Here is a 17063-nt window from a genome sequence, read left to right as displayed (position 1 = left end):
CTACTTTTGCTGGGAGATGAGTCAAAAAATGTTGAAATCAATAAATATATTTTTCAATCTGTACAAAAATTTATAAGAGATTCTGGAAGATTCATTTAATTATTACAGCCTAACACTAAAACTCTAGTTAGTTATATATTTAATCATGTAATGAATGTATGTTTAAAACAAACATGTTTGTATATCAATATTTTTGTTTTCTATATATAGACTTTGACAGTTGTAGCCATTTATGGTCGTAAGTTGTTAGAACTTGTGTTCAAACCATTTGTATATTATTTATACAATAAAACATGTTCAGACAAACGGAACAAGTGAAGGTACCGGGGTAATTATTAACTTGTTTTCAGACTTCCTGGTTATTTCATGTTCATAAGCAATCAAATTAGAAGCCCCTTGATTAAATTAACCAAAAATACTCTTCATCATTTCGTACCTGACACAAAGATATATTAGGAGTATGGTTCTCACTTTTGGGGGAAATTGTATACAGGGAAGAGCTGATTACCACTTGTCGTGACAAATATAATAAAAACAAACCCCGCCCAAAGTCACGAAAAATATGCAAACAAGTCATACGTTAAGAAAGGGAGGATGGAGTGCTTCTCTCAGAAAGCGCTACGTATGTAAGGAATAAAAGATGAGGAAAAATAGTCAGTCAAATTAACCCTCGTCATCTGGTGAAACATTTTGACTTTTGCCACTATCACAGAATAGTTAAAAATTAAGGTTGTTTCAGTATACCAGTAATATATTCCATGTACAAGTATGCACATAATGTGATATCAAATAGAAATTAAAACTCATGACGAGTTTAATAATGATATGCTTGTAAGAGGCAGAATTAAGAGTGTGTTCTCTTCAAATGATTAGTATACCTCCTTAATACTATCTGTCTACAATGTACCTAAGTGCTGCAGCATTTACTCCTAGTGGATGTTTATCTACCTAGATCTTATAACAAACCCCTTAAAAAATGAGGAACTTCTTCTAAATTATTTTATAAAATTAACTGCCAAAAAGGGAAATGAGTTCTGTTTTTATATATATAAAAGGACTATTGTCTACTTGTTCTAAATGAATAGTGCATGTCAAATTTAACTTCTAAGAGGATGACAATATTAATAAAATTCCTTTTTATATCACATGGAACAAACCATGGGACAAAAATACTTTTAGCATTAAGTACCCATGGGACACAATCTTTTTTAATGAGTTACTTAACTCAAGAAAAGTATTCATTATATATAAAGTTATTATTTTTTCAAAAAAAAAATCTTTTAAAAAGTCATATAATTTAAGTCAAATGAAGGATACAAATGGCACCATAAATCTTCAAATTAATGGAAAAAAATAAGAAGGTAACAAACAATGTTAATAAGAGTTATGAATATGAACAAACAAAAAATTTTCATCGATGTTTGAAATACATGTATCTGTAATCTGAAAGACTCCTAATTGTTAACATTGTACTTTTGTTATTTTTGTTTAAATAATCTCACTAACATCAAGATGGAACCATGGGACAGATATTTTTTTTAAATACAAATGCCATGGGACACATATTTTTTTAATGAAAATTTTGTTTTGTACGGGTCCCATCATTGTAATAAATTTTGCCTGGTCCCTAACTCAGAGTTCACCAAGTCTAGATAAGGCCAACAATAAAAAAGGATTTGTTTGATGTACTCTGACCGATCTGTCAATATCCCCCATACCCATTCACTTTTTTCAATACTTTAGATTTTATTTTTTGAGAAAATTAATGAAGAATATCATTTTAAAAATTAAGTTTTAACATTTTTTATGACGCTTTAGATTGCATGTTTTATAGCAATAAATATTTAGTCTTAGTTGCCCTGTGTTTAGTGCAACCATCCATCAATAAATTTTCATTTTTTTTATGAGGATCATAAATTTGTAAGAAAAAAAAACTTCCAACCTACCTACCATGTAAAATGTGGATCGGAGTACATCAAACAAAAACTTTTTAATGATGACCTAAAGACAAAAAAGATATACAAGTTTACATAGAAATATAAAGATCTGAACCCATTGGTATTATTTACTATTACATATTAAAGCTCAATTCGGTCTTATTTCTCTGAACTCACAAGTATTTTAATATTCAAGTTCTTGTTCACTTGAAATATATATATTTTTACATATTTCGGCGGTATTGACTGAAATATTGACGATATATTGACGACTCGGCGTTCAACAATTACCATCAATCAATCAATCTTTTTAGCAGCTCTGTGATGTTGGCAAATAATTGAAACGTTCCACCTGATAAAAGGGTTGTTTTGGCTGACCATGCAGTTTTCCTCAACTGGATATACGTTGTGCTTTTTGAGAGAAGACACAAAGGCTTACTCCATCCTCTCCTTTCAATGCATTACTTATTTGCCCATTTTTTCGTAACTTTAAGCTTGTTTTCATTTTCTGTTACCTCAGTAAGATGTTTTCAATACATCTTAAGTATTCCTAAAGTGCACATATCGAAGCGAAAATGTGTAGCAAATCAAAACTCGTGACGACTTTAATAATAATATGCTTGTAAGAGGGACAATTGTGTTTTTTTCAAATGATAAGTATACTCCTCCGTCTACACTGTATGTACATGTAAGTCCTGTACGCGTAGTGGATGTTTATCTAGATCTAATGAGAAAACCGTAAAGCAATGAGGAACTTCATCTGATTTAGTTTATAATATAAGCTGTCAAAAAAAATGTGCAAAATGTTCATAGAACTGCCTCTTGAACTTTGAAAATGGTGAATGCATATGCCTCTTATAAGTACTTTTTGTTTGTTTTCTTTAACATCCCTTTCGAGAATTTTTCACTCATATTGAGACGACACCACATGCCGACAAAGGGCTGCAAATTTTGACCTATACTCGGTACTCAGGGCCATCGAGCAGTTAGGGTCCTTTTTCGTACCAGCAACTACTGCGACACGGGACCTGGGTTTGTACGGTCTAATCCGAAGGACCAGTCTTCATGTCCCGCAGTGGGATTCCAACCCGCAATGTAAGGATAACTCCTTACTCCGCGACTCTAACGTAAGGATAAACTCTCTCACCACTGTGCCACGCTGGCAACTCTTATAGATACTAATGTACATCTATACTTTGAATCCATAATCATAATAATACCCACGTCATTTTAAGCCTTTATTGCAGGTTTATTACAGAATTTTATGTAGCATGACAAATACAGATATTTAAAAAACATCATTTACAAACAAGCTTTTATAGTCAGCAATTTCAAACTCACTCATTTTGAATTCACGTGCAAAGATATAAAACTGCTATATGTTTTAAAAGAGAAAATAAAGATATCTATTATGACCAGAATTTAAGCAGAAAAATGAACCACAAAAAGTTATCTTTGTTTAATTTCAGTAAGTCATTTACGGTAAAACAACCCAAGCTAACTAAATTGTAGCTTTTTAGGTAAGTTTTCTATTTATTTATAAGTGATATGCAGATTGTAAGGAGATGAAAAAATGGGACAAAGACAGTTTTCAACTAAAGGACATGTACAAGAAGATAAAAAAAAAAAATGAAATTCAGCATACAATATGGGCCAAAATTTGTAACAAATCGCTGATGAAGATGGAACATATTTTAAGGAATGACATTGTAGAGAGTTATCTACTCTTTAAATTAATAAACTATTGTTTACGCTACTAATAGCAAAAAGTCAAAATGTACAATATAATCAATGGGCAAGATGAAAATACGTGTCTAATTAAAAAAAAAAGTTTTAGGGATTAAAACGATGGCCTGCTTGAAAGTGTGACAATTTGTGTTCTCTTCAAATCTCAAGAAATGTAATCGTAGCATGTACTTCATAAGATCTACTTATAATACACACTCAACTAAAGTGATGACGAAATTCAAAATCCTCTGTAATACTGAGTGAAAATTACACAGCCCTGAAGCAACCAGGAACTTCTTTGTATCTCAGTTAATAAAGCTACAAAACAGGAACAAATGATGCATTGTATGTGTTGCACAAGGGTTATTTATCCACTGAATCTAAATGAACACATACAAAAGCAATGATTATCATGCATCATCCATATGTTTGCTGTTGTATATATTGCAATTACTTAATTAACTAAGAGGCCCAAGGGCCTTAGCGGTCATCTGAGTACAATACAATTTAGAGGATCCATAAACTGATATATGAAGCTTTGTTGCCCAAAAGCAAGAAAAATAGTATGATTAGCATCTTGTTCAAAATAATTGGTCTAGTATCTATCTGTCCCCCATTTATCACTATTACCATGCAGACTATTAACAAAATGTTAATTTTTTAACCCCATATTATTACTTCTCACATTGGCCTCTCTTGGCCTCTGAAAAACATTTAAAAAGATAAGTTATTTTTGTCTCATTTTTATTCATCTATTATTTCCAAGTCTACCTGATCATTAAAACTATGAATGTACTTTTTGTATTATACGATAAATTTTCTTGCATAATTCTCGTATTCTATTAACCTTTCAAATACATTGTTTACAGTGATTAATTATCAAAGGTGAATGGCAAAGGAGAATAACTTCGTCAGCAGAATACAAGTTAATAGAGCCCTAATCAGGACCAGAACACTTGACTAAATGGTCCAGATGTTCAAAATTCTGGTAAAAATACCTTTGCATATTAAAATTTTATCTCTGTTTGCCTCGAATATGCCTAGAAGCATAGAAGATTTTCAAAGAAATGCATTTTCACTATTTAACATTATTTATTAAATAAATAAAGCTCCAACCTTACACCAGAACATCTGACCCAGGGGCCATGAACTCACAATTCTGGAAGAAACACCCTTGCTCATCATATCTATATACTTGTTTCTTTGCTTTATGACCAGTAGTAGAAAAAATATTTTGAAAGAAATTATGCATTTTCATAATATAATCAATAGAGCCCCCCCCCCCCTTCACAAGAGCCTCTGACACATTTCTAAAAAGAGGTAGGTTATTGACAAACAATTTGATGAAACAAGAATATCAGCGGTCGTTTAAAATCATTTCGTAAGTTCTATGGCCGATATTTTGACCTTATCAGCAAATAGAATCTATCATTAAATCAAAATGCTGACTGACGTTTTTCATATTATTTGTTAGGCCATTATTTGCAGACTAAATTGTCGACGGATTTTTCCGTTATGTCCCGATATTGACAAGGAATTCCTCCATGGTTCCTGATCCCACCTCTGATGTTTTAGAGGTCCGTGTTTGCTCTGCTCCTGATTTGTATTGTTTATTGGACTTTGGAGCTTGAATAATGTTCGTTATTTCCATATATTTCATCATTGCATTATAATTTGAAACAAAAATGGGTGTTAATTTGTTGTGTTGCGAGAAAATGCAAACAATAGTTAAAAACTTTCGTCAGAATGACAGAAATGAAAAGGTATAAAAGAAAGACATGTTTTTTCAACAATATGAACGAACTATATCTTATCCTTATTTTTTAAGGTCATTTTAAAGTCCTCATTGATGTTGAATGAACTTTTGAGTTCAAATGCACTTTCTAGTACAACAAGGTTTTTTTTCCAAATAATTAGTCACAAAATTATTTTTTCTGTAGATTGGTAAACCATTATAAAATACAAAAAATATCTCAAATCAAGTCATGTTCAATTTTATCAGCTCTCAGGTCTTAGAAAACACTAACCTATGTGAGTACCTTATATATATATATATATATATATATATATATATATATATATATATATATATATATATATATATATATATATATATATATATATAACGAAAATATTTAAAAAAAATTATTTTCCTTAATTTTCTTCCTCATGAAAGTACTAATATATACAATGAAAGCGGAACAGGAGGAAGGAAAACTGTTGCTTTAAAATTCCAAAGCACAGACGCTTTGAGAACAGCGTTTACAAAACGTGGCTTGAAACTTACCTGAGCTATGTGGGACTAAAAGTGAGAAACACATTTACGTGATTTGGCTAACAAAGTGAAAGATGGTTGAATACATTAATCTGTGTCTAGCATTATTTGAGATTTTTTGCATTGTAGAAGGTGAGAGAAATTTATGTTTTTACGGAGTGTAAAGATAATTGCACTTGCAAATGCATTTGTTTATAAATGCTTCTTATATGAGTGATTGCAAAGAACAAACATTATTGCCTGAAAATTTGGTCCAACACATAACAAATTCAGATATATAATTAAAAGAATAAAATCCTCTTAAGGAAACGGTATTTGACTTGTATATTACATATTTTCCTAAGACATAAGAAATCAATTGTGCTAATTTATCAGGGTAAAATAAATACCAATATTTATTCTATCAACATCATATCAAACTAAATTTGAGAAAATCTAGACAAAACTGAAACCTTCAAAGAACCGGAGATAGCCTGTTGCCTTATACAATAATTAAAGAAAAAATTCCAAACAAACTCATCCATAAGCTTGTCTGTTTTTATAGAAAAAAATTACTATAGTAAGTAAAATACGTAAAATCTAATTTATAAGAAAAATACGGTTATCTTCTTTGTTTCTTGCTTATTGATTCGGTAGATAAAGAAAAATTACGTAACATTTGGATGTATACTTACCTTCAAAATTACAATGCACTCCCACAGACTCATTAATAAAATCCAAATACTTAAACACCAGGTGGACACTTGGACCTCTCATCATTTTCATTTGGTATTCTTTTTTCTGAGAAGTAACATTTTTATAGGCAGAAAAAAAGGAAAATACTTTTAAATGATATTATAGTTTGTCTTCTACTTTTCTATTTTTAACTTCCATTATTTATTCAGTAATATACAATGAAAAAGTGGTAAGATGACGAACAGTGATCGATCTCATAAAATCTTCAATCAATACAAATCTGTAAACAGGGCATAAACATTGACCCCTGAAAATACCTAGGAGAAGTATCATTCCCTGTTGATCTGTCACATCGGTCGTGAGTCCTCTATCGATGTTTTCAAGGGATTCAAGTTCATTTTGCATTCAATCTGTAATATTTGGTTGGACTTTTGAGCATTTATATATATATATATATATATATATATATATATATATATATATATATATATATATATATATATATATATATATATATATATATATATACATATTAATTGTTAGACCATTATTTACACACTGAATTGTCTACGGATTTTTCTGTTTTGTCCCGATCATGACAAGGAACACATGGGTGTGACCGGTCGGCAGGGGATGCTCACTCCTCCATGGCGCACCTGATCCCATCTCTGATGTTTTTAAGAGGTCTGTTTTTGCTCTGCTCCCGATTTATATTGTTTCAAAGGATTTTAATACTGTTCGTTATCTCCATATTTCTTTCCATCCTTTTGATAACAATTCAATAGACCATTAAAATAAGTTCAGTTCAGTGAATGTTTACACTGCGGATGTTCTCGGATTTGACCATGGTATACTTGATCTACAAAAATCGCTTTATATTAATACACATTGCTATGTTCATATCTGAAACACACAAATTTAGCATTATGCTCTTTCTTATGGTTTAATAACAGTTAAATCAATCTTCTTCAAATAAAATATGATTCACCAATTTTCTGCATACTTGAAATGTTTTTTTTAATCTTTTCAAGTACACCAAATGGTTAATTTCAAAATCCTTTTTGTGGATCTTAAAATTTATTTCCAAGAAGTAACACAGGTGAAGGTAACGAAAAGTCATCGATCTCATAAAACCTACGAACTTTACAAAAATTTGAACAAGGCAGAGAAGCAAGGACCCCTAGACATTTCATAATTATGATTAGGTACTTAGGAGGAGTAGACATTCTCTGACGATTAGTCACATTCGCCGTTAGCCGAATGTATTGATCAGATAGACGAAATAATTCCATGGATCCGTCTCCATGGCAACCGGCGTGCACATGTTAAACTTGCATCACCATATTTGCTAGTTTTTTACTAAGACGCAACTTTGGTGGAAATTTCATCAAAATCGGATTTTTTTATGCTGAAGGAGAATGCATGTTTAAATATAATAGGAATTGGAAGAGGAATATTTTGTGAAGAAAAAAATGTTTTTCGCCATCACATGTCTTCCCCATCGGACCTAGTGTAACATAAATTAAGAAACCTTTTTGTGCATTTTCAGGAAACCGTTAATTATATTTCAAAAGATGAATTTTCTACTTTTTAATATGTAAGAGAAATTTAAGTTTAGGGAAGAAAAGGGAGACCCAAAATCAGTGTCGAAAGATTTACATAGAAAAAAAATTATATCAAATTTAAAAAGAATGTTTTCATTGCGTTCCTGAATATTGTAATATTCATTTCATTTTTTGATTAATTTGTCAATTTGATTAACATTTAATGATGTACTATAACGCTTTAGGTGTATAACATAACTGAAAATATAAGATACAACCCACCCACCCCCCTTCTGTTTTTGGACGTCTTATTTACAATAAAGCTATTATTAGACTTTTTTCTGATATTATGTTTTATAAAAGGAGCATTATGGTTAGTTATAGTTTTGATAATGAATTTATTTTTAGGACAGACTTTTACAATATCGACCAAGTTTAAAAATGGGGATCTATTGTGTGAATGGACCAATACTACTGCATACAAGGATTATATTAAGATCAGTACAGACACAAACTTTGCGCTTAAATGGGAATTAATCGCTAGTGACCGACACATAGTGAAGGATGTAATAAAATATCAGTTTGTAAATATCGAGGTCCGCGAACACAAATCTTCAGATTTACAACAGTATGTTGACCACAAGAAGATATACAAAGGTTAGTGTTCTTTTTCACTACTACTTACACAACATTTTCAAGAAAAAAGAGTTAATTAGCTGGTCTTTTTTAGAAACAGAAGCAAGGGATGACATACTACTTAAATTTCAATTTAATCATCTCATTTAAAAGATCTTCAACGTTATTTAATCCCTCTTCACACTGGAGGAATACGTCGCTACAACTTTAACGAAGCCGAGTCTAATTATTTCTACCCTAGAGATTTTGATGAATTTTCTTGAATTAATTTTTACTGTTATATTTATTGTTTTAAGATTCAAAAAATCGAATGTTTACCGTCCCGATTTTTTGGGGGCCATCTCAAAAGTTGTTACATTTTTCTATTGGACCCTATGGGAATTTGTTGGAAAAGCGCCAAATTATCACTTTATTTCCATACTTTTTGTATTTCTGCACTAGAGATTACTTTTTCAGCCAAGTACATGAAAATTATTGTAAAAAGTCACCAAACTCTGAAATTTCAAAAAAGTTGACCATCTAGGTTGGTGTAGAAATCATTACAAAGTTTATTTTTCCAATGCCCATTACCTCTAAAATTGCCATATTGCTGTATTTGTATATATCGGTGCAGATGAATTATTTTGAAAAAAAAGCAATGTTTAGATTCCTAGTATGTTTCTTTTGATGTTCTGTCAACAGTTTTTAGTACAATATCCATGGACATATTGAATATACACGCGAGTCATGTGTCATTTTTCAGCGTCATTCATTACTTAAAATCTGAAAATAGTGGCGTTGTTAGAGTGAAATACATGGAGATAACAAACAGTATTCAAGCTCAAAAGTCCATTAAACAATACAAAACAGGAGCAGGGCAAACACGGACCTCCAAAACATCAGAGGTAGGATCAGGTGCCATTGTACTGTCTCGTGATTAGCAGACAGTCAGATAACCACGCATCTACACAGAATACTCCAAGTCCATATAAACTGATGAATTTATTGACTAATATGTAAGATGGCATGTGGTAAAGGACTACAAAGAAAACAAAGGGACTAATAAGAAAATGTTCACAATATAACATATACTAAAAGTGTACGACTTAACCAACTTCGATAATGACTGTTATGGCGTTCCATAGAAAAAATGTTTCAAACAGCAATGTATTTATCTTATATTCTACTATATGCATAAAATTATATTCTTACAAGTTACTTTATATCATTTCATCTAAGTGAAAGAAAGCAGTATAAATATTCAGTAATATTATGCTACTTATAACAAGTTGTTTATCCTAGATATAGTAATGACAACAATGGCGTGCCGTACTTCGTGCACATGCGGTTACCAAAAATCATAATTTTCTATCATTTAATTTCACGACTGCAGCTATGCATTACACATCAAATGAAGTACACATAAAAGAATAAATTTACAAATGTATTCAATTACTTACACAGTGATTTCCCTAATCTTCCAAAAAATTAACAGCTAAACAATGGGTCAGCCTCATGGCTTCTAGAACAACTCGTATTAACAACTCGTACCTTTAATAATTCGTACGAAGGACAGAACAGCCATGGAGGAGTGAGCATCCCCTGCCGACCAGTCACACCCGCCGTGATGATCGGGAAATAACGGAAAAATCCGTCGACAATTCAGTGTGTATATATAATGGCCTAACAATTAGTATGAAAAACGTCAGTCAGCATTTGACTCAATGATAAATTGTATTTGTTGACAAGGTCATTGTATCGACCATAGAACTTACGAAATGATGACTTTAAACGAAACTGCTGATATTCTTGTTTGATCAACTTGTTTGTCAGTGATTTACCTCGTTTTAGAAATTGTACATACGTAGAGCATGCTCTTGCGTATCGAATCAACTGAGAGATATAAACCCCGTATGCAGGTGATGAAGGTATATTGCTGCATAAGTAAGGGAAGTTGACGATAGAAAATTTAAAGTCATCACGTTCATCATAAAGCTTGGTTTTTAGATTTCCATTAACGTCTTTTTCAAGGAAAATATCCAAATATGATACAGATGTGTCAGACTCTTTGGTATCTTTTATCTCAAGCTCACTGGGATATATCGTATCAACATAAGAATGGAAATAACCATTGTTAATTGACAATACGTCGTCGATATATCTAAATGTCTAGTTGATGGCCACAGCAAGTGTTTTCTTCTTTTCACGTATAAGATTTTGGACAAAGTCTGCTTCATATGAATACAAAAAAAAGTCTGCTAATAACGGGGCGCAATTGGTACCAATGGGAATTCCAATAGATTGTTGGAAGACCTGGTTTCAAAAAACCACATAGATATTGTCAATCAGAAACTCAAGCATCTTTTTAATGTCAACTTCAGAGTACTTGTGTGTACAATCAGAATGTTTTTTAACAAAATAATTTTGCAAATGACCAATGACAAGGTAAGTTAATTTATGAGTTCCATTTTTATTGAAAAAGCAGCTGTCAATGATATCAAAAAGCCTGGACTTTAATTTATCGTGGGGAATGGTTGTTATAAAGTTGAAAAGTCGTAAGTTTTTAGGCTGTTGATTTTGGTAAAATCTTGTGATTTCAAATTTTCCAAAAGTTCTTGGGAATTTTTAAGTATCCACATTCTGATTTACACCACTTTTCGAATATATTGTTGCACAGTACTCTTGAAGTTTCTCCTTCACCACTGTTAATATCTTAGTGAGGAGTAAAGATAGAGGCTTGGTTGAACATTTACTGGAACCCGCTATGTATCTTTGTTTGTAAGGATTTTTATGACGTTTCGGAATCCAATATAAATATGGTAATTCAAATTCATTTTAGTTGTTTGGAATATTAAAAATATTCAAAACTGACATATGATTTTGAAGAATTTCTGCCTTAGAAAGGGAACTATGAGTATAAGTTGGATTACCACTTGTAGAATTAAATCCAAGTTCCTCTAAAATACATTTAATATATAATGAGCCTTACAAACAAAGACAATGTTGTTACCTGCTTTGTCAGCAGGGACCAGTACGTCCTGATCGTGTAATCTATCTAATTCTTTTTCACTTCTGGATTATTGAATACAGAAGGATAGATGGTTCTCATATTGCCCCTCAATCTTTTAATACGCGATTTTAACATACATCTGATACATTTAATCCATTCTGACAAAGTGTCAAGGTCTTCTTTTTCATGTCAGCCCCATCGCCAGGCGTAATCCTCTACAAAATCCATAATATTTATGAAATTCCGACGCCAGTTGAAGGATCGGGGTTCCCTATATTTAGGACCTTTTAAAATTAGTGATCTAAGGTTCTCATTATTAACTATATTTACGTCACCAGTAATAATGTGTCTAGCAGGACTATAGTTATAGGGTGAAGAAGAACATGAACACGATGGAGGATTATGTTTCAGATAATCGATATTCAAGCCCTGTAAAGTTTTCTTGTAATTAAAAAGTTTGGAAGCAATAGTCGATGTATATTTGTAGGAAATACAAGGTGTAGTCTTTAACTTGAAATATGGTGGAATACAAGACTGGACCCTTTTGTGATTAAGAATATTACTTCGCAGCACAGTTAAGGCTGCAATAAGGAGGAGGGGCCTAATTTTTACGGGAAACGCTTTCTATCACATCACACAAAAATATATGTTCTTCAAATTACCAAAAAATGAAATTATTTGCTATTTTAAACTGTTGGATAGCTTTAAACTACATCAATACTTACTATTGCATGTATTTTTGTCGTTGGTTAAATCCCACATAGCAATATATAAACAATTCACTGATCGCAATGCACTTGTCAATGTGACGTCATATCGCAAAATTTGACGCAGTTTGTATGCAGTGAGAGGCGGATCAAGTTATATTTTATACAATGAAAAATGTATTTTGTAATTAAAAAAAATATATTTTCAGATATATAAGAGACCATTAACTTGGACGCGATGTCTATTTTATGATTTTATTCATATACTTCCGGTACATTTCCTAGACAAGCGATACTGCCGTATATTTGTATGCAGATTCATTGAAGGGTAACAGAAGGCTCGTAATAAATCGATATATTGCAAGGGCATATCCTTAATGAATTATGACAAGCTTTTACACATAAACTTAAGAGGTATGAAGATATTTGAAAAGTGCTGCGAACCTGATGAAATCTTGCAAATGAATTAATTATATCTATATTTAATGTACGTGACCAGCAGTATATTCAACACACGGTCTTACAAACGTAATTTTAGCAATTATATAGTAGAATCTATGTAGGTTCGCAGTACTTTTCACAAACTACAAAGAGTGTTAAAAATAATTATAAATTAAACTTAGATTTTTAACATGGTTATGCTTTTGCAATATTGAAATTTATAGATGACCTCAATACTGCTGGTATATTTGCTAAAATCATGGGACTGCCACATTACGTCACAAGTCTAGATAAGAAATCTAATCGTCCCCAACATGTAGTTTTTAACCACATTACATTTTGTCCGATAATAGTAAAGTCCTAAAAAGAATCACCCATCCTTGTAAAGAATGTATTTTCTATATATAAAAAATTCGTCGATATTTCCATTTGTCACCTTAACTGTACTGCGTTATATTAACTGCGTCAATTCCTTTGTTGGCACATCTACATTGTTACACTGTGGACTGGAAAGATTTCCAACACTATCGACATCATCATTACATCCATAGGGATGTCCTTAGTTTTCTAATCCAAAATTCTTCTCTTTGTCTACGGAAAGGTGTACTCAGTGATGGACTGTTTGTGTGGTGGTAAATCTTTTCTAGAATTCTAACTTTCATTGACAAAATAGAATGATCAGGTAAATTAAAATGCTTGTATAAAAGCTGCTGACCCCCATTTTTTATTTGAAATCTATGACCTGATATTCTTTTATTAAGTGATCCCTTTGTTTCACCAACTTAAACAAGTCCACAAAGATCACATTCTATTCTGTAGACAACATTAGAAGATTTGCAGTTCAGATTTTCCTAAGTTTTGGTATAGAAGCTGTGTCCAGTAAGATTACTGGCGAAAGAAGTGTTTGTTATCAAAATGTCACAGGTTTTACAGTTTTTCGTTTCAGCGGGTTTTCCCTCATTTTTGTCGAAAAAGCATAATTTCAAACTCATAGGTGTTACAGATAACGTTGATTTTGTATTAAAATCACAATATTTGGGAAAGGTGTAATGTCGCAAATATGACTGCATGAAATTAAAAAGCTGCGCAAAGTCATGCGCACTCGAATTAGACTCAGCCTCGTTAAAATCTAGACTGGTCGTTTATGGTCTTCACAGAGTCGTGGCGAGAGATTTTCAGAAGCGTATTAAAAGGTTGTCTAGCCTGTGGTAGCATGGTAGATCGCTGAAGAGCTACGACAACTTTGAGCTTCTCTAACAAAAATTCTACGATTAACTATATTTTACTTTAGTATAGTTAACTATAGTTAAAACTTTTATACTTCGATTATGAAACTTTACTCTGAAACTTTTTTTTTGAGATTTAGAGGTTTAACTTTTTTTTTAAATTCTTTTTTTTTAATTCCTTACCAATGATGGTAATTTTTGATATTATATCTGAATATATATGTAATTTAATCCTTAAATAATAAAAGATCAATGTAAGAATGTAGGAGAATGAAATATAACAACTTCAAATTCACAATTAAAATAATTGGATATACTGTAGTAAAACTCCGTTACTATTGTTGCTTTAGTTAACTGTTGTAATCAGAAGTTTTTGTAATGGATGCACCAAATATACATTGCAAGGTCGTGGAACATTATGCCTCTAAGCAGGGACGTTTATACTAAAGGAATAGGCAACTCCTTCAGCGCCATGTTTATTTGCCAAAAATGTCACATACAACACTACAAGTTTTTCAAACTAATTTTATTCCCAGTTAAAGAATTTTTTTTGCACGAAGCATCTTATCATAGTATGTAAGGAGGGGTAGGAGAAAGAAGAAATAATTAATAATCAGCATTAATGAAAATTCTTTGAAAAGCAGAAAAAAAGATGAGAATTGACTTAATACTAAAAACTCTTATTTTGGGAAAGGGGAGTAAGGCAGTTTTTATTCAACAAGAAAAAATGAATACATCAACATTGAAGAATTTTACTCTAATGGAAGGAAAAAATGGGTTGGGGGGCCAACCTGTCTTTGAATAAACACTAAGAACAATTTCATCCTTTAATTGCTACATTAACAGTAAATAATTGAAAAAAACATGTGGGCACACTCCCACCCCATTTTTGGGGATCAGGGCATTGTTTCTACAGAAGGTCCAAAAACTTTTTGAGGATCAATCTCACAAACAGACTTCAGGTTAACTTCGAGAGGAACTACCAGATGTTAAGTTTACTATATATTTATGCACATAAAAAATACATGTATCATAATTTTCCATCTTTTTTTAAACAGAGAAAACGAATATCCCATTTGAACACAGGCAATTGAAGTTACTAATTTTATTTTAATAGGAAAACCCCCTACCTAAAAAAAAACAAAAACAGATAGGGTGTATATATATATATTTGTTAAAAAAGAAAAATAAATAAGGTAAGGATCCTGTGCATTTAATATATGGTATTTTAAACTATTCATTCCTTTTTAGGAAGTCGGTTGAAGATCAAACATTTTAATCATAATGAGAGTTGAATGAAATATGAAGATAACGACCAGTAATCAATCTCAAATGTCCATTTAAACAATACAAATTTGGAGCAGATCAAAAACGAACCTATACACAACATCAATGGTGGGATCAGATGCCATTGAGGAGTAAGCATCCCCATGTCCTGATTGGGCTAACGGAAAAATCCGTAGAAAATTCAGTGTTTAGATAATGGCCTAGCAATTAGCATGAAAAACGTCAGTCAGCATTCGACTAAACGATTGTATTTGCTGACAAGGTTAATGTATTGACCATAGAACTTGGACAATGATGACTTTAAAGAAGACTGTTGATATCCTTGTTTCATCAACTTGTTTGTCAACAGCTTGCCTAGTTTTAGACATTGTTTGTACATAAGGCATGCTCTTGCGTATTGAATCAACTAGGAGATAGAAACCCCATATGCAGGTTGCAAGGGTATATTGCTACACAAATAAGGGAAGTTGACGATAGGAAAGTTAGTCATCACATTCATCATAAAGCTTCTATTGTTAGATTACCATTGACATCTTTTCTCGTAAAATAATCTAATATGAAACATATGTCTAAAACTCTATGGTATCTTAAAATCAAGTTCACTGGGATATATCGAGTCGACATATGAATGGAAGTAACTAAACTCGTATATAAACAATTATGTTCCTAGTGTTAGCACTTTAGAGCTGCTGTTCAGATTGAATATGATGCTGGATCATTATTTTGTAGTTTGCAGTTGAGATTTATTGCATTTGGAATGAACCTATTGCTTGTCAAGTAGATGCCTACTGGAATAAATTGATTTGTCAGCCATAATAAGAGCTCTCATGCAATGAAATGTTAGAATTAAACATGATTCTATCGTATCTTGTGATACAGAAATCATTCATTTAAAACATTTAAAGTACATATTGTCACCCTCACTGCAGAGATATTTCTCATTCACATGTTCAAACAATAATATTGTAATAATGTAACCATGCATAATCATGATGTAAATAAGCAGCGCTTTAAGTTGAACGACTTAACTATGAGTCAATGAATAAGTGGAAAAGTCCTTAATATATTAACAATGGTTTGAAGAATGTTTCATGACAGTCATATATAATTAATTTAACATTTATATAAATTGATAGTTTGTATAAGAGTTTATATACTAAAGTTAATAATAATCTGGATATGGTTGAAAAACTAAAAGAGAAAATTTGGAGTTCCAAACATATAATATTTCAATTAAATCCAGTCATGACTTAACTCATCCAAACATACACCACTTTTGTTGATTTTATCCTGTGCAGCTCTGAACCAATCATTTTTCCATCACATCACCATTTAGTGAATTCTCTGTACCGGGATGATCGGAATGTCAGTGTATCATTTTTTTTCACTTCCACATAACTTACACCAGACGGTACATTGTATGCTACATGTCATCAACACAGGATTTGGTCGTCATGCAAAATGCAGACAGATCATTTCACAAAATTTGTGAGAAGAAAAAAAAAATCTATCAGAAATGCTTTTCATCACTGATAATTCTGCATTCTTTAATTAAATAAATCTTTTAACGGGACCCAATCTACTTGGGTAATGCATAGGTCTTCACTCAGCGTAGTTT

General features: G+C 31.8%; 1 protein-coding gene across 1 annotated transcript in view; it reads left to right on the top strand.

Annotated features, from left to right (window-relative positions):
• The first annotated feature begins 5913 nt into the window (after window positions 1–5913).
• Window positions 5914–17063, top strand: part of LOC133179720 (uncharacterized) — a 48186-nt gene continuing 37036 nt past the window's right edge. Inside the window, exons 1-2 of the mRNA XM_061314413.1 lie at window positions 5914–6072; window positions 8568–8816. Coding sequence (XP_061170397.1) covers window positions 6015–6072; window positions 8568–8816 — 307 coding nt within the window. The 5' untranslated portion in view covers window positions 5914–6014. The remainder of the gene's footprint in view (window positions 6073–8567; window positions 8817–17063) is intronic.

Source organism: Saccostrea echinata, unplaced genomic scaffold (genome assembly GCF_033153115.1).
Source record: "Saccostrea echinata isolate AGI-Se365-2 ecotype Australia unplaced genomic scaffold, CSIRO_AGI_Sech_v1 ptg000005l, whole genome shotgun sequence".
Taxonomy (NCBI): Eukaryota; Metazoa; Mollusca; class Bivalvia; order Ostreida; family Ostreidae; genus Saccostrea; species Saccostrea echinata.
The sequence above is the reverse complement of the archived record's forward strand: the minus strand, read 5'-3'. Positions and strand labels throughout refer to the sequence as shown.